We start from the raw sequence: 26,191 nt of genomic DNA, 5'->3' as shown, positions 1-26,191 counted from the left end.
TGAGAAGGTGAAGGAATTGCAAGAAAAGGAGGACACACGGGATGGAGAAAGAGAGAGTAAGCATGGCCAGCAAATGGCAGAGAAAGGAGAATTTTGGAAGTGAAGACAAATCCATGCATTTCATGATTTTGTCAGTCATTATTAATGAGTTTTATATATTTTTCAGACAAACTGGAGAACTGCTGGATTTGCAATTACCCAGGTCAAGTGGATATGTGTGTAATTTAGCCAGGATGCTCAAGTTAGGTCATTAGACATGTACCAACTGAACTTTGTGTAAGTTCGGATGATTGTTCTTATAACTCATATGGTAGGGTTTTTTTTATCCTCTGAGGTCAAGATTGAGTCAGTTTAGGGCAAGTCTGAGTCAGACCCCCTAGTGCTTGGCCAATAAACTTCATTTGGAGATTCTCACCTTCTCATAAGAGTAGGTATCCCTTACAGGTTCCCTGTCACTGATCCTGGCCACCATCTTTACTTCCACCCCATGATTCTTCACTGACTCCCTCTTTCTTATGATATGATATCACATTTTGAGCCTGTTGAAATATATATCTTTTATAAGTCTGCAAAGAGCAAAAATTAATTCTCCAAGGAGGGGAAAAATCAAAGTACTTATGGTAGAAAACAAGTATATTTTAGGAATCTTGACTCTTTTCTGTCCTTAATATTATTTCTTAGTTTCACTTATTCTTTGTGATCATCTGCTTACCTACTCCAATACTATTGCAGAAACATTATAAAGGAATTATTTCAAATCAACTGTTACTCAAAAATCCAAGGATTAAGGTTATTTTATCCTAGGCACTGAGAACTAGAATAAGAAAATAAAACAAAACAAAAATTGTATGATAGAATCCAAATTCCAGGTTCATATCTCAAGTTTAATTGCTGTTTAAAGAGAAGTCATGTTCCTTTGGGCAGTGACAATAAAGGAATTAGAGTATTCCCTGGAGCATTTTGATGACAGCCATGCCCATGTATCTTCAAATGAATATAGTTAACCCTCACATTTGCATAATAATGTTCATATTTTAAAATTTATTTGATTAGTTATTGTGCAAGAAAAAGTAATTTTTAAAAGGAAAGCTTTACAAATTATTTATTTCATCTTGTAAAACATTTTAGTAGGAAGAAGAGAATAATATGATTTATTCCAATTTCAGGGAAAAATATAAGGAAACCCAATGGGCAGCCATCAATCATGAAATTATTTTTATTGTCAAGTAAAGAGATACAATTAATTTCATTTTCACTATGTTCATTACTGACAACTGGTATCATAAACAACTCATTTTGGGCCCAATATTTTATAATTTTGCCATTAATCCTTAGAAGTACATCTTCCTAGGAGTTAGTAAAGGGTCTACATGAGCATGGCAACTTATGATAATTTATATTTAAACATATTTTTAGAACATAACAATCAAATCTAATACTAGTATACCTCAATATACCATAGCATGAGTAAAGAGTGTGATACAATTTTAAACTATTTGCTTGTTTCATATCTAGTACCACTTTAATGCTGCTGGCAATCTTCTATTTCAAAATAAAGATAATTATAATATACTTGCATATATATGACATTAATTCAAAGGTTTGAGTTTACCATCAAATAAGCATATTAATACCATGACTTGTATAAATCCCACACATCTTCTTTCCTCAACATTAGTAAATATATGTATTTCCAATGTTAGAAATCCAATGACTAAAATAATTGTACAAGTTCTAAAACCATCATCATATCTTTTTGCACTATTACTTTGGATATGCTATTGGTAAAGATTATTATATCTGTAATCTTCATTTTGAAGATGATTTACAATTTTAATCCAAATTCTAACTCCAAGAACAAAAATAACATTGGTAACTTTCAGAGATGGGCTATCAATTCCTTTTTAGTTGTATACAATAAATGGATTTCTACTCTCAATGGCTAATGTAAGAAAAAATTCCTTAACAAACAAGAATGTATGGTTAAAGTCACACTATTGCTAATCCTTTATATCAAGCCACTAAAAACAAATAATTTTCTCTTAATGTTGATGATATAGGCATGCATGCAATATTTCAAATATAAATACAAACTAAAATAATATCATTAAATGTGCTACACATATTTATAATTAAGATGGGAAAGTTTTCATAATTTGGTATAACTGAATATAGTTCAACCAGACTCAGAAATTCTAAACAAAACTCTAAAGTAATTATGTTAGTATTCTTATTTATAGACAACTGGATATATTTGTCAAATCATAAACTGTCAATGTTCTTATGTCATGTCCCAAGCCTATTAGTCCTTTAACCAAAAGCCACTTGCTCATATTTTATTAATATATTTTCCATAACTTAACTAGCATAATGCCCATTATATTTGATTAACTAAAAATTATTTTAACTCTAATAGTAACATTGATTTTTACAAATCTATACCTTTTCCCTCAATTTTCAAAAACTGTATTTTAGTGTAACAATAGGTAAGTCAAATAGTTCCATATCGCCTGCTTTAAAAGCAATTCAAGCTTTATAAAGTGACAATATAACACCATCATTAAAACCTTCAGCCCATCTTATTTCTCAATGGCCATCTAAATGACACATGAGATTTTACATCCATATATCCAGCTTGGTCTTAATGGATGTGCTGTAGAGGGTGGAATGGTCTATTTTTGCTGGTATTTTCTAATTTTGCTCCCTTTACATATACATGGGATTAGCTCAGATTGTTAAATCGGTTTACAATATAGGCTTATTGACTGTCAAAATGTATTGAGAAAAGTGTAATAATTGGAATTAAGGAGTTACTCACCCAGCTGAGCCTCCTGAATGGTCAGTTTACTTTCCATAGGATACAAAAGCTTGGGTGGCTTATCAGTCAGAGGAGCTGAAAAACAATAATAATAATACTGACTATAGTTATGCTATATGAACTGAAGGAAAGAACACAGTTTATTTTCTTAAATAATTTTCATTATCAGAATAGTGTGTCAAAGCATTCTACCACATAATGACTTACATATTGCAGCCAGTGCCTTTGAACTAAAGAGCTATTAGATTGTATATGAGTCAAATATAACACTTCCAAATTGATAATCACATGAGACTACTAGTATTTAAGTACTGCATCATGATTGGTCAGTCTTTAAGAACATATGACTGTGTTTCACCAAATCTTTTCTATTTGCACGTTTTCCCCCCTTTTTAAAGCATATCTTACATTTACTGTGTTAATTAAAGATATATATCAGACATTTCAATGATTTCTTTTCACATAAAGTTGCCTCATTATTCTTAATTAAAATCCTTAGTTTTCATACCCTGGATCACACTGACTCAAACACATAACTTAGTAAGTAGATTTAGTATTTCGTATGCACATACTCTATAAATAGGGTAGCAATGTGGGATTAAATTAGTACTAGTACAAGCTGCATAATCAAACATGCATACAAGTATTCACCAAGATCATATTTTTAAAAGATACTTCCCATTTAGTCAAAATCCCTTACTACCATGATCTATTATATTTTATAGTATTTATTAATAATTTGTATGAAATACTCTCTTTGAATTTTAAGTTTCTATACATTTATACTCTGTGTGCTCATCAATTCATAAATTATCAACCTATAGATCTAATAGTTTACTATTGAGCACCTTGAAGACAGGTTTCCCAATGAATACTGCATTCCCAGCTAAATTAGACTATCTGAACTTTAGACAAATAGCCAGTTCTCCTTCACCCTCCCCAGAAGATTGAATTGCCCAGGTCCCTTGAAATCTGTCATTGCAACTTCCAACTTTAGCAAGTACAGAAATGATCAATTTAGGGATGCTGAGCTAAATGTTTCTATTTTGAGAGCTTTCTGCCTTCCTTGCCAGGACATGCCAGTTTGGCTGATAACTGGAAGGCTGATCTAGCAGTGCCAGAAGTTGGCCACATGTCCTCATTATCAGAGGATTCAAGAATTCAATGTACTTCAGCAACTCACCCTCCTTTCTCTTTAATAGAAAACACAGGGTGAGTTTTAAGAATCCCTGTTTGGGAGACCAACCATACATAAGATCAATTGCCATTGTTCATAACTAATTGAATGCATTATTTATTCATTTTTGCTAATATTTAACACAGGGATGGGGATGAAAAGGAAGGAAAAGTTGGATCAATAGGATATCAACTGCTGTGAAATTCATGTCAAAGATTTAACATCACAATGATTAAGCTTAAATGCTCTTATTTCTTACATTCAGTGATCCTAACAGATTTTTATTCTCCTACAAGCCAAATAAGTAGCTTATTCACTAAATATTGGTAAAATAATTCACCATCAATAAGTCAAAAAGCCACATTCCTTTGGCTCTGATTATTAAGTGATTTCAGTGAACTTCAAAAGCAACTCTGGTATCAAAATAGCAGGCTTATTCACTAAATTAACTTGGTTCATATAATGTTGTGATTATGCAGTTACAAGAGGGTAACTCAAGAGTTTGTTATACAAAGCAGCTAAAAGAAATATTCCTCTTCACACACATCTGTCACTAATTTATAGTATGAGAAAAGATCTATAGAAAAGGATAATAAAATATTTATGGAACATATTCATTCAAAAGTATAAAATGCTCATGTGGCTTCTCCACCCCAACCCACCACCCATGCGCATTACATAATATTGCATCCTTAAGACCCTCCATATTATTCTCATGCAGCAACTCCAAGTAGCATAGGAATTGTAGAATGTTGGAGACAGAGAAAATGATATGCTTATTAAGTTGTTTTATTTTTAAACTAGAGGCCTGATGCACAAAATTTGTGAACTCGGGGGGAGAGGGGTCCCTCAGCCCAGCCTGTGCCCTCTTGCAGTCCGGGAGCCCTTAGTGAATGTCCAACTGATAGCTTCAGCCTGCTCCCTGTGAGCCTGGCTTCTGGCTGAGCGGCACTCCCCCTGTGGGAGCACACTGACTATGAGGGGGCAGCTCCTGAATTGAGCATCCGCCCCCTGGTGGTCAGTGCATGTCATAGTGAGTGGTTGAGCAGCTTTAGCATATCATTAGCATGTTACGCTTTGATTGGTTGAACAGATGACTGGATGACCAGACACTTAGCATATTAGGCTTTTATTATATAGGATTATATAGGATGTGTTCCCTAAAGCCCTGATTTCCACAGTGACACTCTGGGCAGATGAAGTGAAGATAGAGATAAGGGGTGTTCAATGGGGCTTACCTCCGTGCCTTGTCATATTACACACCCCTCTCTGACAAAAGTACCTTTGCCTTTGTTATACATCAGCATTTCACCCAAGATTTTAATCAAATGAATTAATTCATGTATCTATGGATGCATTAATAAAAAATGTGGTATATATAATGGAACAACACTTAACAATCTCTATATATAAAAGCCTAAACAACCAGCCGACCAGTCGACCAGCTGGTAGTTATGACGTGCACTGACCACCAGGGGACAGACGCTCAACGCAGGAGCGGAAACCACAGGCATGGAAACATGGAACAGACTGATGAATCTCAGAGGGAAGGAGGGAAGGTGAGGGCGGGAAGAGATCAACCAAAGATCTTATATGCATACTAGAGGCCCGGTGCACAGATTCGTGCACTGGTGGGGTCCCTAGGCCTGGCCTGCAGGGATCTGGTCAAAAGCAGCTCTCCAACATCCCTTGAGGGGTCCCAGATTACGAGAGTGTGCAGGCCAGGCCGAGGGACCCCACCGGTGCATGAATCTGTGTACTGGGCCTCTAGTAAAAAAATAAAATCCTGCCAATTGTGACAATATAGATAAACCTCAAAGATATTATGCTAAGTGAAATAATTCATACAGAGAAAGAAAACTACCACATGATTTCATTAATATGTGGAGTTTTTAAAAAATCAAAACAAATGAACAAAAAAAGAGACTCATAAAAACAAAGCAACCTTTGGTTGCCAGAGGGGAGGAGGGTGGAGAGATGGGTGAAGAGGAGAAGGGAAATATAGCCAATAATATTGTGATAACTTTGCATGGTGACAGATGGTTATTAAACTTATGTAGTGATCACATCATAAGATATATAAATATCAAACCACTATGTTGTAACCAATGTCACCTCAATAAATTTAATAATAAAACATATATATATATATATATATATATATATATATGTATATATATATATATATATATATACCACTATGTTGTACTGCTGAACCTAATATAATATTGTATGCCAACTATACTTTAATAAAAAAATTAAAAAGATCAATTCAACTGATGTATATTGAACACTATAGTGTGCTAAGCATTGTGATGGGGGGTTTGAATAGCTTGGTTTCTGCCCTTAGGCCCAATTTAAAGTGATCAAAAATAATAATAATACTAAAAAAAAAAAAACTAAAAGATGCTGTACATATTCAACTCCCTTGTTTTAGAGATGGAGAATTCGAGGTGCAACTAGAACAACTGGCTGGTCAAAGGTAACAGAGCAAATTCAAGCTAGAGGGCTTGCTAGATCGTTGCCTCCCAATTCTTTGTTACCTACTCCTTGAAAAAATTCTGTCAAGTAACTACTATAGCACTTAGCAATCTGTTAGGAGAGCAAAAACATTTAACTAAGTAACCATAACCTATAGAAGAGTATGCTTACTGTGCAATATATCATCTACAAATGTCACGTTTTGATATGCTATGACGGGGATCAGTTAGGTATATTTCTTGTATGATTCACCTGTGCTTGATAAAAGGGACAGGAAACTCACAGCTTGACAGCTGAACTACAGATCTGACACACTGGCAAAATGACTGTGAAAAGCAGTGACCATTAAAGCTAAGATGTAGCTCAGCTCTATAGTCAATTGAGGATGAGTAATTTTGCTGCCACAAAGTAAAGAGCATGTGCTGAATTATCCATTATTTGAGTGCTTCTGACACGTTATGGTGTTTAATAAATATGAGTTGAATCAAATTTACAGGCAACAACTGGAAAACAAATACAGAAATGGTAATGACCAAACAAAGTCAACACACACACATACAAACACAAAGCCCTCTTTATTTTCTTCACTAGAGGCCCAGTGCACGAAATTCGTGCACTGTGGTGGGGGGGGTCCCTCAGCCTGGCCTGTGACCTCTCACAGTCTGGAACCCCTTGGGGGATGTCCACCTGCCAGGGGGAGCATTGTTCAATCAGATGCTGGGCTCGCTGCTCCTTAGCGCTGGCCCCGCCCCCTGCCCACTGGTGGAGGGGGGCCAATCGGGGGCCCAGCCAGCCAGGGAAGGGACCGTGGGAGGTTGAAGTGCCATGGTTGTGCCCCATCCCACTTCTGCGGAGGCACCGGGACTGCACCACCCCCTCTCCCACCGCCTCTGCGGAAGGGGGTTTGCCGGAACCACCATGGCTGGCCTGGCAGTGCAGGCTCACTGGCCCCCCCCCTGCCCACTGGTCGTTCCAGAAGGTCATTCCAGAAGGTCATACTGTAGTCCGGTCTAATTAGCATGTTAGCTCTTTATTATATAGGATGGGCAAAGGTGTATCTGGAAGGAAATTCCAGCAAATGACTTACAATAAAAAAGATAATTAGCATCAGACCATGACTAGACAAACTGACATTTTATAGTAAGAGAAAACACCACCACACTTTCCTTTCCCTCTCTCTCTCCCTCTCCCTCTTCTTCTCTGGCACACACAAACACAGAGACACACATAGATACTGACTTACTAAACTGAAATCATTGAAAAACTAAAGAAAATCCAACAGTAGTGACATGGAGCACAGGTTGATTTTCAATCCTGATCTTGTTTTTATCCTAACAAGGGAAAAACACAATTATAATAGAGATGTTTCTCCTGTAAAGTATATGTTAAAGTAATTCTATGTATCCACCATCAAAAGCATTTTCCAAGCTCTCACTTTATTCTTCAGAACATCCTATTGACAACATTAAAGCTGATATATTTATTTAAAATAAAATCAGACCTTTCTTACAGAGTTACTAATATAGCCCAATTGACAAAACTGTTCATCAGAGGAAAAGGGGGATTTTAAGGACAGCTGCCAATTAGAGAAACATCTAGAAGTGGGTATACATGAAGTTGTGTATAGGACTGATTCTTTTTTTAAATATATTTCTTATTGATTTCAGAGAGGAAGGAGAGAGAGCGAGATAGAAGCATCAATGATGAGAGGGAATCATTGATTGGCTGCCTCCTTCTTGCCCCACATCATTGAACTGTGACCTCCTGATTCATAGGTCAACACTCAACCATTGAGCCATGCCAGCTGGGTAGGACTGATTCTTTATGTTAAAGTTCCCTGACTAATCATAAAGGTATATAGTGTTTCCTTTTTTCCCCCATTCCAGGTTCACTTGGGTTATGAAACTGAAAAATGGGATCCCACCTTCCAAAAACAAAAATGACAACAGACCAGGGTAATGGGGCCAGTAGTCTTGAAATGTTCTAATGTTTTTAAGAAGGAGAGAAATGTGAGATATTCAGAATGAAAATACATTTTTCTGTTGATCAATTACCCCTCTACAATTTAATTTTAGTCCCTTAAATACTAATCCCTCAAATACTATTGAGAATACTCAATGCTTCTTGGATACCTGTAGTCATCCCACCACAAAATTTATTATTTTAAAATCATAGATACCTTTCAAAATGTATTTTAAATAGTAATTTCTCTGCATTGTGTCTTAGAAGCATTATATAGTAAGGAAAATCATACACTTAGCTTTCATGGAGATACGAGTATAATATTTCTTGATTCTGCCTTATTGGTTTGGCAAGTTGTAGAAGTTATTTAAACTCTCAGGAGTTTAAAGTCTCAGTCTCCTTATATATAAAATGTGACATAAGTAGTTTTCCCTTATGGCTTGGTGTAAGGATTAAATAGGATAAGAGATTAAGTGCCTGGATATAGTAAGTGAAAAATAAATCTGTTCTAATGATACCCATCAGAGTTTGGGACAATATCATTTAGCATTTTACACAGCCTGATAAGAAAAATAGTGTTTCTCATAAAATAATGACCTGGATATTTAACTAAGGGTCCAAAGGCATTTAGCTCCTGAATTTAAGAATCATTAATATTTCCAACATTAGTTTCCATAGCAGGAGAAGTGATCTATCTTTAAGGACACAATTAAATGAAAACATTTTGAAGATATTTAGATATATAAGCAATGTACTGGGATAGTAAAGGACTTAAAGAGAAATAAAATACAGCTTTTAAACACTCATCGAGTTTAAAGCCTAGGTAATTATAACTCCACTAGCGGCCCAGTGCATGAAATTCATGCACTCATGGGGGTCCCTCAGCCCTGCCTGCATCCTCTTGCAGTCCGGGAGCCATCAGTCGGATATCCTTAGCACTGTGGTGGAGGCAGGAGAGGCTCCCACCACTGCCACTGTGCTCGCCAGCTGTGATCCTGGCTTCTGGCTGAGCGGTGCTCCCCCTTGTGGGAGCACACTGACCACCAGGGGGCAGCTCCTGTGTTAAGCGTCTGCCCCCTGGTGGTCAGTGCACGTCATAGCAACTGGTCATTCTGCTGTTCGGTTGATTTGCATATTAGCCTTTTATTATATAGCATAATTCGATTTCAAGAGCATTTATGAAGTACTTACAAATAGGAAGCACTATATTAGAAGTAAAAATATTAATAAGACATGGAGTCTGACATATGACTATCCTACCTAATAAAAGAGTAATATGCAAATAACCATCACTCCGCTACGCCCACGATTGGGCCGGTGGGAGGCTGGGGTGCGGGACTCAGGGTGGCCTATCTAGCCGTTGAGAGGCGCGGGGGGCAGGCCTATCTGGCTGTTGAGAGGCGCCAGGGGCTTTTGGCCGGGTGCACGAGCAGACACCCAGCTCCCCTGCCATCGAAAGTGGGGAGCTGGGTGTCTCTCTGTGCATACGGAGAGACTATAAGATGCCAAGAAAGAAACCACTACTAAGGAAAGGACTCAAAAACTAAAACTATGGAACTTACAGGTAAAGAAATAGGAGAAAATCTTTGCTACTTTGGAGGTAGCTAGATAGCTTAGAAGGACATAGGAAACACTAACCATAAAAAAGTAATTGTTAGATTTGTTAAAATTAACATCTTCTCTTGAAAAAAGACACCATTATGAAAATAAAAAGGCAAGTCATAGGGAGAAATTATTCACAATACGTATGTCTAAAACAGACTTTTATGGAAAATATCTATGAAGCAGTCTTACAATTCAATGCTAAGAATATAGACAACCCAATGTTCAAAATATGCAAAATATTTGAACAGACACATCACAAAAATAAGATCTATACCATCATGTGATGATTAATATCATTAGTCATAAGGGAAATGTGGATTAAGCCTCAGTGATTTTCTACAAAACACACTAGAAAGGCTAAAGTTAAAAAGACTGACAATAACAAGTATTGGCAAGTATAAGGAGCCACTACAACTCTCATGTAGGTGGGAGTATAAACTGTTGCATCCACTTTGGAAAATGTATTGACAGTTTCTTAGAAAGGTAAACATTCCCTTACCATAGACGCAGCAATGTTACCTCTTGGTATTTAAAATAAATCAATAAATCATAACATTTGTTCACACAAGGATTTGTACACAGATGTCCATTGTAATCCTATATAATAAAGAGCTAATATGCTAATTAGACCAGATGGCAGAACAACCTTCCAGAAAGATCAGTGGGCGGGGCTGTGAGGTAGCCAGGGCCACAAGGCAGCCAGGGCTTCGAGGGCTGAGTTCCTTGCACAAATTTTGTGCATCGGGCCTCTAGTATAAAATAAAAGCATATACTGTATATGATGCATTGTGATGAGTGCTATACTCAGCAATAATTTCTTTATGACCCCATTGAAATCTACCAACTAAATCTCATCATAACACAGTATTACTGATTTATACAGTTGACAAAAAAACATGCTTTGTGGCAATCCCACTAACACACTCCATTTTGTAATGCTTTTTTTGTTTTCTTTTGTTGTCTCTGTGTATTTTGGTTTGACTTAAACAAGTTGACAAACAACTGCCTATTTTCCTAGTTAGTGAAGGGAATGTGGATTACACATAGAGCTTCAATGACTCAGAATGGGATTTGAGTTCTGCTTTCTTTGGCCTGGAATGTTTGAACATTAATTTCTAATATTGCAGCATGGAGCTTGTGAGAGCTATAGCAAATAGATACAATCTCATGGTCCTTGGGAGAAAAATTGAATGGACAGGATAAAACATCAACATATATTAAGTGAAGTGATTTGGGTGGAAGGGTACTTTATTTTCCACTTATCTCTAATGCACTGGGATAGGCAAAGTTTCTCCTTTCTGTTGCAAAGAATTAGAGTGACTCACAGAATAGTCATGGAGTCTCAGAAGGTTCAAAGAAAAAGAGGAGAAGCACAGCAACTGAGCAGAGAAGTACAGGGAGAAGAGCAATTTATGAACAAATTAACAATTAACATCATATAAAAGATAACCTTGATCTGTAAGAGTTATGTCAAAGTGACAGAGCAAATGCTCCTAAGGACAGAACTGTTACTCTATCTATCAAAATACATGTATTCAGGAAAATCAACTAGCTTTAATGCTTACATTGTGTTCATATAGATTGGTGTGTAGCTTATACTATAAATAAAACAAACATATTCACTCATTAAACAAATATTTTTAAAGCGTGTCTTTGATGAGCAATTTTCTAGTTACTAGAGAGTATAACAGAGAACGAGACAAAATTCCTCCTCTTAGGAGGTCTGCATTTTAAAAAGGGTGATGGAAAATATACATGTAAATGAGCACATGCATAAAATAACATCAGGTGGCTATAAGTACTATTGTTGAAAGTATTACAGATGACCCCCTCCATGTACACCCACCTCTCCTCCCAGGCCTTCACCACACTATTGTCTGTGTCCATGGGCTATGCATATATGTAGATAAGTTCTCCAGTTAATCTCCTCTGCCCCACCCTTCACCCCAGCCTTCCCTCTGGTATTTATCAGTCTGTTCCATGCTTCTATGTCTCTAGATCTATTTTGTCCATCAGTTTATTTTGTTCATTAGATTCCACATACAAGTGATATATAAGGTCATGTGATACTTATATTTCTCTGACTGGCTTATTTCGCTGAGCATAATACTCTCCAGGTTACTCCATGCTTTCTCAAATGGTAAGAGATCCTTATTTTTTATAGCTGCATAGTATTCCATGGTGTAAATGTACCACAGCTTTTTTATCCACTCATGTACTAATGGGTCCTTGGGCTGTTTCCAGATCTTAGCTATTATAAATTGTGTTGCCATGAACATAGGGGAGCATATATTCTTTCTAATTTGTGTTTAGGGTTTCTTAGGAATATTCCTAGAGGTGGAATCACTGGATCAAATGGCAGTTACATATTTTTTTTTTCTGAGGGAACTCCATACTGTTTTCCATAATGGCTATACCAGTCTGCATCCCCACCAGCAGTGAACTAGGGTCCCCTTTTCTCCACATACTTGTCTTTTGTTGATGTGTTGATGATAACCATTCTGACAGGTGTGAGGTAATACCTCATTGTCATTTTAATTTGCATCTCTCTGATGATCAGTGACTTTGAGCATCTATAATAATCTATAATAATAAAAGCATAATATGCTAATTAGATTGGATGTCCTTCCAGATGACCTTCCAGACGAAGCCGGGGCTGCAAGAGAAGCCCAGGTCCCGGGTGTGTCAGAGGGAAGCCGGTGCCAGCAGCAGGGGGAAGGAAGGCCTACTCTTGCACGAATTTCATGCATCGGGCCTGCCTCTAGTTTTTTCATATGTCTCTTGGCCTTCTGTATGCCCACTTTGGAAAAGTGTCTATTTAGGTCCTTTGCCCATTTTTAAATGAGATTGCTTGTCTTCTTTTTGTTAAGTTGTATTAGTTCCTTATATGTTTTGGAAATTAACCCCTTGTCAGAGGCTTCATTGACAAATATGTTCTACCATACAGTGGGCTCCTTTTTTCATTTTGTTGATGGTTTCTTTTGCTATGCAAAAGCTTTTCAATTTGATGTGGTCCCATTTGTTTATTTTCTCCTTCATTTCCTTTGCCTTAGGGCTGTGGTCGGCAAACTGCGGCTTGCGAGCCACATGTGGCTCTTTGGCCCCTTGAGTGTGGCTCTTCCACGAAATACCACGGCCTGGGCGAGTCTATTTTGAAGAAGTGGCATTAGAAGAAGTTTAAGTTTAAAAAATTTGTCTATCAAAAGAAATTTCAATCATTGTACTGTTGATATTTGGCTCTTTTGACTAATGAGTTTGCTGACCACTGCCCTAGGAGCTGTATCATCAAACATATTGCTATAAGAGAGATGAGATTTTGCTGCCTATGGTTTCTTCTAAGATTTTTATGGTTTCACAAATTACATTTAAGTATTTCACCCATTTTTAGTTTATTCTTATGTCACCCATTTTTAGTTTATTCTTATGTATACTATAAGTTGGTGGTCTAGTTTCATTTTTTTCCATGTACCTGTCCAATTTTCCCAACACCATTTATTAAAGAGACTGTCTTGACCTCATTGTATGCTCTTGCCTCTTTTGTTAAATATTAATTGAGCATACTGGCTTAGGGTGATTTCTGGGTTCTCTGTTCTGTTCCATTTATCTATATTCCTATTTTTGTGCCAGTACCAGGCTGTTTTGATTACAGTGGCTTTGTAGTATAACTTGATATCTACTATTGTGATTCTTCCAACTTTGTTTTTCTTTCTCAAGATTGCTGAGGCTATTCCGGGTCTTTTTTTGTTCCATATATATATTTGTAGTCTTCTTTTGAGATCTGTGAAATATGCCATTGGGATTGCACTAAATCTATAGATTGCTTTGGGTAGTATGAATATTTTAATGATGTTAATATTATCAGTCCATGAACACAGTATATTCTTCCACTTGTTATACCTTCCTCTATCTCCTTTTTCACCATCCTGTTGTTTTCCAAGTACAGGTCTTTTGCCTCCTTGGTTAAATTTATTCCTAAGTATCTTAATTTTGTGTTGCAATGGTAAATGGGATTTTTTTTGTGTGTTGTTTCTCTTTTTGAGAGTTCATTATTGGTGTATAGAAATGCCATCAATTCCTGGGTGTTAATTTCATATCCTGCTATGTTTCCAAATTCATTTATTAAATTTAGCAGTTTTTTTTGTTGGAATCTTTAGTGCTTTCTATGTACAATATCATGTCATCTGGGAATAATGACAGTTTTACCTCCTCCTTTCCAATATTGATAGTTTTTATTTCTTCTTGTCTGATCGCTGTGGCCAGGGCTTCTGGTACTATGTTGAATAAGAGTGGTGGAAAGTGGACAACCCTGTGTTGTTCCAGTTCTTAGGGGAAATGGTTTTAGTTTTTGCCCATTGAGTATGATGTTCGCTGTAGGCTTCAAGTATATGTGTGTGTTTTTTTTTTAAAATATATTTTATTGATTTTTTACAGAGAGGAAGAGAGAGGGATAGAGAGTTAGAAACATCGATCAGCTGCCTCTTGCACACCCCCCACTGGGGATGTGCCTGCAACCAAGGTACATGCCCTTGACCGGAATCGAACCTGGGACCCTTGAGTCCACAGGCTGACGCTCTATCCACTGAGCCAAACCGGTTTTGGCCAAGTATATGTTTTTTATTGTGTTGAGGTATGATCCCTCTATTCCCACTTTGCTGAGAGCTTTTATCAAAAAAAGGAAGTTGGATTTTGTTGAATGCTGTTTCTGTGTCAATTGATATGATGACTTAATATTTTTAAAACTTGTATTTTTTAAGCTATTGATACAGTGGATTTTGCATAAATGTTGTGGGGATGAATTCTAACTGGCTGCATGACTGATTTCAAACATATAAATAAATTTGTAGTAAAAACAAATGGCAAGATAAATGAAACAATACCTAATTATCTAGATAAATAATGATGAACCCTAGGAAAAGCATGCTGATTGATATAATAGCTATAATCATGTAGGTGAGCATGCCAGCTACTGTTTTCACTTCCATTGACAGGCAAGGAAAAAATTAATGGTCACCAACTGGCTTCTAGGGACCACAGTCAATTCTGAGAAATTGTATGTCTTGTGAAGGAAAGTATCTCTTCTGTAGCAATCAGAAAGTAAGAAACATTATCATAGCACATCATTTTTCTTTTTCTATTAATAGATAAAAGCTCTTCAAGAAATGAAAATGACAAATCCCAGAGTATTTGGAAATGCATGTTAAAGACAAATTGTGGACTAGACAAAAGTTACCATGTTACTGCTGAAAGTCACAGATTTTTTTTTTTAATTCTCTACTTGGCTTGGAATATCACAGTAAGACATTGCACTTCCATAGTATTTTGAAATGTACTTTAATGGCCTTCCTGATTATATTGAGGTGGTTTATTAATATTGTACTTTGATATAAAAGATATTTAAACATCCTGGCTTTTTCTTCATAGTACAAAATCTTGCACAATTACTCACTGGTATGGCTCTCCGACAGTGATTTTCAATTGGGGTTGCCACAGCTGGTGTGTAGGTGGGTGCTACCTGACAAGGATGGTGCTTAACTACAATGCACAGGAAAGCTCCACAGAAGAATGATCTGGTCCCAGATTTAAATAATGCTGAGGTTGAGAAACACTGCCCTAAGATAATCATATATTAAAAGGGGCTTAGTTACCTGTATTTCAAGCCTTATTTGGACAAAAGACTTCAATTTTATGGTAGATTGAAACTTATTGAAAACATGGGGCTTGATGAAATGGTGGAGGATGCTGACTTCTGGCCTATTGTAGAATGGACCACATCCACGAAGAAAGGAGGGTCCAATAAATCTGTGTAGGTTTAGTACCCAGAAAAGTCAAGTATGACAGGTTGCAGGGGAGAGATGAGATGCCAAAATGAAAAGATATGCCCTGGAGCCCTCCTGTGGTCCCTCCCAGGCCGGCCAACCTCCCACAGTCCCTCCCCAGCCTCTAAAATATTTCTTCTAATTTCCTTTCAATGTGCACGAATTCGTGCACCGGGCCTCTAATAGTAATATAAATACTGTGGTAAATTACAGGCTGACTGTAATATTTAATGACATAACTGCTTTAAGAAACATGTCTCTAAATAATTATTTCTCTCTCTCTTCCTCCCTCCCTTCTCTTCCTTTTTCTTCCCTCTTTTCTTTTTATCCTCCTTCCCTCAAATCTTTCTTTCCCTCCTTCTTTTCTTTTTTAAATTTATCTTTATTGTTGAAAGTATTACAGATGTGCCCCCTTTTTTCCCATTGACCCCCTCTACCACACACTCACCCCTCCCAGGCCTTCACCACACTATTGTATGTGTCCATTGACTATGCATGTTGTCCTTATTTTCTTATTTCTGCTCTCCCTTCCTACCTCCATCTCTCTCGCCTTTCATTTCATACTTCCTTCACAATAAATATATCTGGAAAGCAAACTGAAGGAAAATGATTGTTTTCTCTATTCTGCATACAGTGAAATAATAGAACTATAAATTTCCATTCATTCATTTATTCAATAAATGGAGCAGCTATAATTTACTTACCTACATCATCACTTTTTCCTGCTTAGATGATTATCATTCATCTAAGTAACACTCTTGGGAATTATCTTTTCTACAGAAGTCATTTTATAAAAAATGATTATTTAACAAATAATAGCCTCTTCCCCAAAAAGACTTTAAGCAGCTTCAACAAAGTTTAAAAGCTTACTAAAGAGTTCCCATGGAGGTATTCTATTGTTTCATAAAATGAAAGACTATCACAAGTCATTAAAAACGTGATTACTACCAAAAAAAAACCCCACAAACAAACAAAAAGAAAAGCATGGATATGAGTGATAAGATCAGGTACTCTTTAAATAAAACTTGCTATTCAAATCTAATTATGCTGTGAATGTTGTTATATTACTTTTGCTATAAATGCATAGCTAAGAGTAACTTGGCAACAAATGGTGGTTAGTCATTTTAAGAATTTTCTTTTCAGCACTTTAGGAACAAACTGAAAATTCATTCTTAGTTGCATTAAACATCACTGATAGCCTCAAGAGAAAGGAAAAAAAAAAACACAAAAGCCTGTTACAAACAACAACAGTAATGGGTACATGGAATTTAATTTGCTATTCTCTCTATTTTTGTGGCTATTATGCCTGAAATTGCTTAAAATAAAAATAGTTGGATTTTTTTTACATCACGGTTATGAAAGCTTCAGGCTTTGGTAAAATTTTTTTTGGTGTTACATATAGTGGGAATATGTGCATATATCTACATATGTCCATACAGGGAAGCATAAATAATAAATCTCGAGCCAAGTTTATAACAAGAAATTAAATGAAACTGAATTGCATCTATGCCAGCTCATCTGGTTCAGGCTTGAATTATCTTTGCTCAGCTCACTCATGCATCGATGGTCAACAAAAGGTCAAACATGTGGCTTTGCTCATCTGGGCTAAGCTTGTTTACATTTCTTAGCCTTAAGCAAGCTAACACTTTCATTCAGCACCCAATATTAGATCAATGGATGTTTGTAAGCAGGGAAGTAATAAGATCCAATGTGAATACTTTATGCTCCTTTAAAGTCTAGAACTATCCTTAGGCTTCTTTGCATCAAGTACAATGAAAATTCTACCATTTCCACAGCTCACTATTGTCTTGGATTGTTTTGGGAAGTGCCTCCTTTGCTCTTTCAGGAATACCATGCTACACCTTCTCAAACCCTAACTTACCTTCCATAACTACCACAGATGTCCATTCATAAGCAAACTTTCCTGACTCCTAATGGGGGCCCCAAACACAACCTCTCTGGTCCAGCCTTTAAGAGGCTAGGTTGTATCTTTTTCTTCTGTACATATTGATAGGGGCAGAAATAGAATATTGGGGCCAGCTATAATTGTAAGAAATATAAATCATGCTCTGTTAACCGTGATTTTTTTTTCTGATTAAAGAAGACACATTCTAACATGGCTGGGAGTTGCAGGTGGGACCTGGGAGTTCACCTGGAAATGTGGCCCATCCTCTCCATTCAGGAGCTGCCTATTATCATGAAAACCTTATTACAGAAACCAGAGTCTCCAGCCCTTTGCATACACAAAGGCCTTTGCAAATCTCCAGCCCGCATTACCTGTAAAATGCCCATTTAACATAACTTTTGCCTACTTACCCATGCAATCTTTGTCCTTCTACCCAATATAAGCAACCAGCTTATGATGGGGTGGAGAGCAAATTTTTGTGGATGACCTGCTGCTCTCCCATACTGCAGGCAGTATTGGAATAAACACTCATATGTTATTCAATCCTGTCTCTGCTGAATTGGCTCAAGTAGTGACAGGCAACACGGACCCATTGATTGTCCGGTTACAATATGACTTCATCTGGAGATTATAAACTCACTGAGAATAAGAACTATGTGTTTTTTCTTTTTTAAATTTTAACCTTCTTGTTCTCCATGTTTTTAGTGTTTTTCCTTAACAGGGAAGATAGTGAATGTTTAAAATTTTTTTTGTAGAATGACTAGTCAAGGAAAGATTTAATCATATTTTATGCATTCTATTTTAGAAGGCAGTAGTTGTATGCTCCTTCTTTCTAAAGATTTGCAATAAAACCTGTTCATTAAAAATACAGTTTGGATCGCTAATGAGATAAGCTTCAGGTAATTTAGGAAACTTACTCATCTAGAAAATACACTACATGCATCCAGAAAACAATTATTAACACCCTCTGAAAAACATTAAGTACCAGCTATTTGTACAGTTATATGACAAATATGTCATCTTCCTTCAAGTGATTTATGACCAGGAGTTAGTATATCCAGCTATATTACTTATCTCTGGGTAATAACTTTTAATTTTTCATTTTCTCATTTTGTCTACTTATAATGTAAAGATGAAGGTAATCGATCTCTCAATCAACAATATGTTAAAACTGCCAGTGATTAGCCTAGCCTTTTGGGTTGGTACCTAGGGCAAGGCCAAGTAAGTACAAAACAATATACTCACACACAAGTAATTTACACTCTGCCTGAAGAGACAAGAATAATAATTTAACAAGTGAAAGATACTGTTTAATAACAAGGTGAATTATGTAGTCCTGGCTATGGGTGATTCCACAGTTCTAAGTTAAAGGATGGTAAAGATAGGATATTAAACAGAGAGAGATTCATAAATGAGCAATATGTAATACATGCAGCAGATAATTGTGCCTGAACCAAGTTACCCAGGAAGGACCAAGACTTTCCACATCTACCATCGTCTGCCTCAAACACTTGCCAAATAATTGATTTTCTATTGGTATGGGAATGCATCATGAGGCAGGAAGTAAGATAACAACACAAGACTTGGAAATCAAGAAGACAAGTAAGGAAGCCATAAGGTCATATAGTGTGTTCAAAGTGAGTACAAGGTTGCTAGACCTCTTTATGAGACTCCTTTAACAGACAGACCTCTTTGTCTCCTGTGGAAAATCAAAGGCTTTGGGGTCAGGAATTCCTAGGTTCAAACTTTGGCTCTGCTTCATTACAAAACTAGAGGCCCGGTGCACAAAATTCGTGCACGTGGGCGGGGTGTCCCTCAGCCAAGCCTGCACCCTCTCCAATCTGGGAACCCCTCGAGGGATTGGGCCTAAATGGGCAGTAGGACATCCCTCTCACAATCCGGGACTGCTGGCTCCCAACCACTTGCCTGCCTGCCTGCCTGATTGCCCCTAACCACTTCTGCCTGCCAACCTTATCATCCCAACCACTCCCCTGCCAGCCTGATCAATGCTTAACTGCTCCCCTGCCTGCCTGATTGCCCCTAACTGCCCTCCGCTGCCAGCCTGGTCACCCCTAACTGCCCTCCCCTGCAGGCATGGTCAACCCTAACTTCCCTCCCCTGCAGGCCCGGTAGCCCCCAACTGCCCTCCCCTGCTGCCCATTTGTGGCAGCCATCTTGTGTCTACATGGAGGTGGCCATCTTTGACTACATGGGGGCAGCCATCTTGTGTGTTGGAGTGATGGTCAATTTGCATATTACCTCTTTATTATATAGGATTGTTTTAAGCAAATTGTTTCACATGTTTGAAACTCATTTTCTTTACCTGTAAGGTACTTATAAAATATGTTTATTAAAAATAATTGAAATTTCAAAGGCTTGTTTGTATGTTTAAATGAGCTACCTTGTAATGGTAGCTAGTATTATGCCCAGCAAAGCAAATGTACTTCATATATGCTACTGTGCATTAAGATTAGTATTAGGGATTTGAATGCCTCCAGAAGCAAGGCTAAAATGTACCTGAGAAGAGAAGAGGGATTGGTCATTCCAAAAAAGGGAGTAGCTGCATTAACAAAGAAATAGAGTTGGACTTGATATATTATATAAACAGAAAGGTTATTGAGACAGTGTGACACACTGAATCAGTCATCCTGAGAATATAGGCAAATAGACATCTCCAAAAATATATTTATTGAAAGAATTAAAAAAATATAAAACTCATGAGGTAGAAGTCAGATATTAATCATATCTTAGGGCTAATTCATAAATAAACAATAGGTTGTCTAATCTGTTTTTCCTCATTGTGAATTAGAAATAGGTAGTGAATTTCGATTCACAAATTTACATTCTAGAATTCTCTAGCTTGGATTAAACAATGCTTCAAAAAAAATGGCTGTGATGGCCAGGCGGCATTGCTCAGTGGTTGAGCACCTACCTATGAACCAGGAGGTCATGGTTCAATTCCCGGTCAGGGCACATGCCCAGGTTGCAGGCTGGATCCCCAATATGGGGTATGCAGGAGGCAGCTGATCAATGATTCTTTCTCATCATTGATGTTTCTATCTCTCTCTCTCCTTCTCCCTTCCTTTCTGAAATCAGTAAAAATATATTTAAAAAACAACAATAGCTGTGAGCTATAGTTAATTCCATACTGATTAACTTAGCATAAAAGAGCTGCTAGCCCTAGCTGGTTTTGCTCAATGGTTAGAGCATTGGCCTGTGGACTGAAGGGTCCCAGGTTTGATTCTGGTCAAGAGCACAAGCCCAGGTTGTGGGCTTGATTCCCAGTGGGGGGTGTGCAGGAGGCAGCTGATCAATGATTCTAATTATCGATGTTTCTATCTCTCTCTCCCCCTCTCCCTTCCTCTCTAAAATCAATAAAAATATTTTTTAAAAGTGAACTACTGCCAGGCTGACATGGCTCAATGGGTGAGCACTGACCTATGAACCAGAAGATGATGGTTCAATTCCAGGTCAGGGTTCATGCCCGAGTTGTAGGCTTGATGTCCAGGTTGTGGGATCATTCCCCATGGGGTAATGCAGGAGGCAACTGATAAATGTCTCTCATTGATGTTTCAATCTCTATAACCCTCTCCCTTCCTCTCACTCTCAAATCAATAAAAACGTATTTTTTTAAAAAGAGAGAGCTGCTAAACACAGAGCACTGGCCTCACCAAAGATTGTCAGGTCATTTAAGATGGAGAGGTGGGTGGTAAACACCACATCGTCTGTAGGACCCAAAGGCACATTATTTGATTACTCCATGCCCCATTAGAAGAACAATTTAGATATCACAATTCACCTGAACTCAATAAGGTACAGCCTGCAGGTCTCACTTTGAAGCCACTTTCCAGCAACAGCACTGTAGTTTGCCACATCATCAAACAAAAAGAAGACAAGAGAGAAAGAGAACACAGCTAGAGTCAGCCTGGAATATCCAACTATATTTGGCACATTAAAAAATCAGGTCTGGTTCTGTTCAGGTGGCTCAGTTGGTTGGAGTGTCATCCCGCACATGAAAAAGTTGCGGGTTTGATTCCCTCTCAGGGAACATAACGAGGTTGTGGGTTCAATCCCCAGTGGGGGCATGTATGGAAGGCAACAGATTGTCTCTCACATGGGTATTTATCTCTCTCCCCATTCCTCTCTCTTTAACATCCATAAAAACATACCCTCAGGTGAGAATTAAAAAATTACGTCTGTTTTAATTCAGTATTCTCAAGTTACTGCTCTATTAATTAAATTTGTGTCTTCTGGTCCAACTATGGTTATTAACACTTCAAATTAATATTTTTTATCTTGATAAATTGCTAAATTGTGTTTCTTTGTCATCTTTAGCTCCTGATATATAGTTTAGAATTTAAACTTGAGCTGCACTATCCAATATGTAGCTACTAGCTTAGTCACAGAAGTCACAGTTCAAGAGCACATTAAGCACATGTGTTTTGGTTACTTTATTGAACACATAGATCTGGGACATTTCTATCACTACAAAAAGTTATATTAGGCAGTGCTGGACTTAAGTTTCTTTAAACTTTTTTCATGCCATGACATATTAGAAATTATGTTTGTACTAGAGGTCTGGTGCATGAAATTTGTGCACAGGTAGGGTCCTTAGACCTGGCCAGCAAACAGGTCTGATTGAGGCCTTCCAGCTGCTGGTCAGGGCCTTCCTTCCCTGGCTGCCAGTTGCTGGCCAGGCTTTCCTTCATTCCACGCCGCCCCCTGGTGATCGGTGCACATCATAGTAAGCAATCAAACTCCCAGTCAAACTCCTGAGGGGATACTTTGCATATTAGCCTTATATATATATATATATATATATTATATATATATATATATATATATATATATATAGAGAGAGAGAGAGAGAGAGAGAGAGATATTAGCCTTTTATATATTAGCCTTTTATATATTAGCCTTTTATATAGATAGATAGATAGATAGATAGATAGATAGATAGATAGCACTGTGGGGTAAAAACTCTTGTGGTCAGAGGTGATTGGTCTAGGGGCTCCAGCTGTCCCTGAGGGCTTAGAGGAGTTATTACTTTAGCACTCCTGAAATTCATTTGGGGTACAACCCATGTGCCACTGCATATCAGTTGGAAAGCTGTGTCTTAGTTGATATCCAGTCCAATACATCAGGGAAGTGTAGTGGCTTGTCCTCTTGAAAAATTACAAAATAAACTGACAAACAAAATAGGCATAGAGGCATGGATGTATAGAACAGACTGACAGATCTCAGAGGGGAGGGGGAACAGGAAGAGATTAGCCAAATAACTTATATGCATATATGCATAGCCCATGGGCACAGACAGTAGTGTGGTGAAGGCCTGGAGTACAGCAGGGGCTAGGTGGAGGGATGCAAAGGCGGGGGGATGGGAGACATCTGTAATACTGTCAACAATAAAAAATGGTTAGTTAGCATGGTAAATTTTATGTTGTATTTATTTTAACACTATAAAAATTTGAAGAAAAGATAAAAACAATTACTAATCAGGTTTGTATTTCTAATTAAAAGAACAGGTAATCATAATGTAAAATATATTTGAAAAAAGCAGATATCATTGATTATGTACCACAGGTAATTCTTTTGCTGAATTTTATAGCAAACACTGGTATTGAATTTCATTCATGGTTCCTGCTCCCCAAAGAACTAGCAAACTCACTGGCAATGTAGAATAAAGCAAGATTTGGAAACAGCCTAAGTGCCCATCAGTAGATGAGTGGATTAAAAAACTGTGGTACATCTACACAATGGAATACTTACTATCCTGCGGTAAAAAAGAAAAAAAAGGAGTTCACATCTGAAATTTAAAAAAAAAAAATCATAAAACAGAATGTCCGAGGTCTTGGGACAGGTTTTTAAGACAAAAAAAACAAAACACCAAAAACATAAAACAAAAAAGCCAAACAAACAAAACCGAGAGAGTAAGATATTTTACTTCTTTCTCTTTTAAATAAGAATACAGGAGGAAGAGGGGAGGTGGACACAGAACATTGCAGCTATTTGCAAAGTGGGTGGAAGCAAAAGGCAAGTCTAGGAGATGAAGACTTTCAAGTGTCTCCCAAGATACAGGAAATTGCTTTTCTTCCTTTCTTTTCTTTTTTTTTTTAATCCTCACCAGAGTATATATATTTTTTCCATTAAATTTTAGAGAGAGTGGAAGGGAGGAGGAGACACACAGAGAGAAAAACATCGATGTGAGAGAGACATATTGATTGGTCATCTCCCGCACAGGACCCGACCAGGGCCAGGATGGAGCTTGATACCAAAGTACGGGCCCTTGACCGGAATTGAACCTAGGATCCTTCAGTCCGTGGGCCGACACTCTATTTACTGAGCCAAACCGGCCAGGGTGGAAATGTTTTTCTTTACAATGATTTTAAACATTGGAAAAATCTTTGTTTTTCAGGCACTATGACTATGGTACCAAATGCTAGGCCATCCAAGAAATGCAAGATGTAGTAAGACCTACATTACATAGCCCCAGTTTACAAAAGCATGTGTTTCATGGACTGGTTAAGTCAGAGATAGGGAAATGACCTCCATGAGTCTTAGATTTTAATAGGATTTTATACAAAAGAGCTAAAGATAATACAGAGCTATTCTCATTAAAAATAAAACAACCCAGTATTCTAAGTACCATTTTATAGCTAATGGTGATTAAGATAAAAAGAAGAGTAAGGTGGGTGTGCTTTTCACAAATGCTCATGAGAGATCTCCGTGCACCAGGCAATGTTCTTAGCACTGGACAATTGGCAGTGAACAAAACAATGCCTGCATGCAGGAGACAAATACAGGGAGGCCATTAAGAAAATAGAGCAAGGTAAGATGCCATTAAAAGTAGTGCTATATTTATTTTATAAAGGTTGGTGGGGGAAGATCCTACTAATAAAGAGACATCTGAGTGTAAACCTAAAGGAAGTGAGGATATAAGCCATGCAAATACCTATCAGAAGAAAATTCCAGGCAGAGAAGACAATGATAAAAAAATGCTTAGGCGGGCCCAGCCAGCATGGTTCAGTGGATGAGTGTTGCCCTATGAACCAGGAGGTCAGTTTGATTGATTCCTGGTCAGGGCACATGCCTGGGTTTTGGGCTTGATCCCCAGTGGGGATCATGCAGGAGGCAGCCGATGGATGATTCTCTGTCATTATTGATGTTTCTATCACTCTCTCCCTCTCCCTTCCTCTCTGAAACGAATAAAAATATATTTTTTTAAAAATGCTTGGTTGGGACTGTGCATGGAATATGTGAGGTGCACTGAAGAGATCACTGTATCCAGGTGAATGAGTTGAGAAAATGAGCTAAGAAAGAGCAGAAGGATATGAAGTTAGAAAAATATCAGAGAGCCAGATTACCTATGGATTTGCACGTTTGATTTGGACCTTGAGGTTGAAGGTCATTGGTGATTATCTGAGAAGAGAATAACATGATCTAATTTGTGTTTTCGGATTCACTTTTGCTGCTGTGGGAAAATACTGTTGGGAAACAGGCTGACATGTTAGGAGACACTTACAAAAGTCCAGATGAGATTTGTTGTCAGCTTGTATTAAGGCAGCACTGGCAGAGAAGTGTGCACATACTGAATCAACTTTCCAGGTGGATCCTTAGGAAGTTGGACACAAGGTCAAGAAAGGGAGGGGTCAAGGATTACTGCAAGGCTTTAGCTGGAGCCACTCTAAGGAAGGAAGATGTGGGAGGAGTGGTTGGGGTGCATACGGGTAGACAGACCAGTTTGGTTTTGCTCATTTTAAGTTTGAGACACTTCTTAGACCTCAAATCTGAGCTGTTTAGGAGGCAGCTGCAGATATGAGTCTGGGATACAGGGGTGATATCAGGGCTGGAGATATAAATTTGGTAGTCATTAGCAACTCAGAAAGTATTTCAAACCATGGGCTGGATGAGATCACTGGGGTGTGAAGGCCCCAATATAAGCTTGAACCTCCTTCCTCTCAAATGCTGACAAAGGCACAAACAAATCTGAGAAACAATGATTACTGCTCAGCTGCCACATAGTAATGCCAGGCAGCTGCAATGCCCCTGGGTAAGTACCCAAAGTAGCTGGTACTTAGCATTTTTTTCCAAAATATTTCAGAAATCAATCTTTCTGACAGTCTTAGAAATACATAGCAAAGCAGCTTTCCAGTAAAAATAATGTATGTATTATCTGATAGCATAACACCAATCTCCATAGCACCAAATGTAGCCACACTGATGCCTCTCCAGCTTCATTTCTTTTCATTGAACAGCTGGACTAGAGATCTATAGAGGGCTGAAAGATGCCAGGTGCTGAGCAGGATTTCAAAAACCCTTCTGATACCGAAATGCCTAGCACTGTGCTCATAAGAGCCTGCAAAATGCCATTATAAATCTCCTACCTTGCTTGCCGGCATGGTCACTGGTTGAGAGTCTACCTATGA

General features: G+C 37.8%; 1 protein-coding gene across 1 annotated transcript in view; it reads right to left on the bottom strand.

Moving 5' to 3' along the window:
* IL1RAPL1 (interleukin 1 receptor accessory protein like 1) overlaps positions 1 to 26,191 on the bottom strand; it is a 743,868-nt gene that overhangs the window by 345,551 nt on the left and 372,126 nt on the right. Inside the window, exon 6 of the mRNA XM_054715117.1 lies at positions 2,819 to 2,893. Within this exon, the coding sequence (XP_054571092.1) occupies positions 2,819 to 2,893 (75 nt within the window). The remainder of the gene's footprint in view (positions 1 to 2,818; positions 2,894 to 26,191) is intronic.

Source organism: Eptesicus fuscus, chromosome 1 (assembly GCF_027574615.1).
Source record: "Eptesicus fuscus isolate TK198812 chromosome 1, DD_ASM_mEF_20220401, whole genome shotgun sequence".
Classification (NCBI taxonomy): Eukaryota; Metazoa; Chordata; class Mammalia; order Chiroptera; family Vespertilionidae; genus Eptesicus; species Eptesicus fuscus.
Note: the sequence above shows the minus strand (reverse complement) of the source record. Positions and strands in the feature narration are given on the sequence as shown.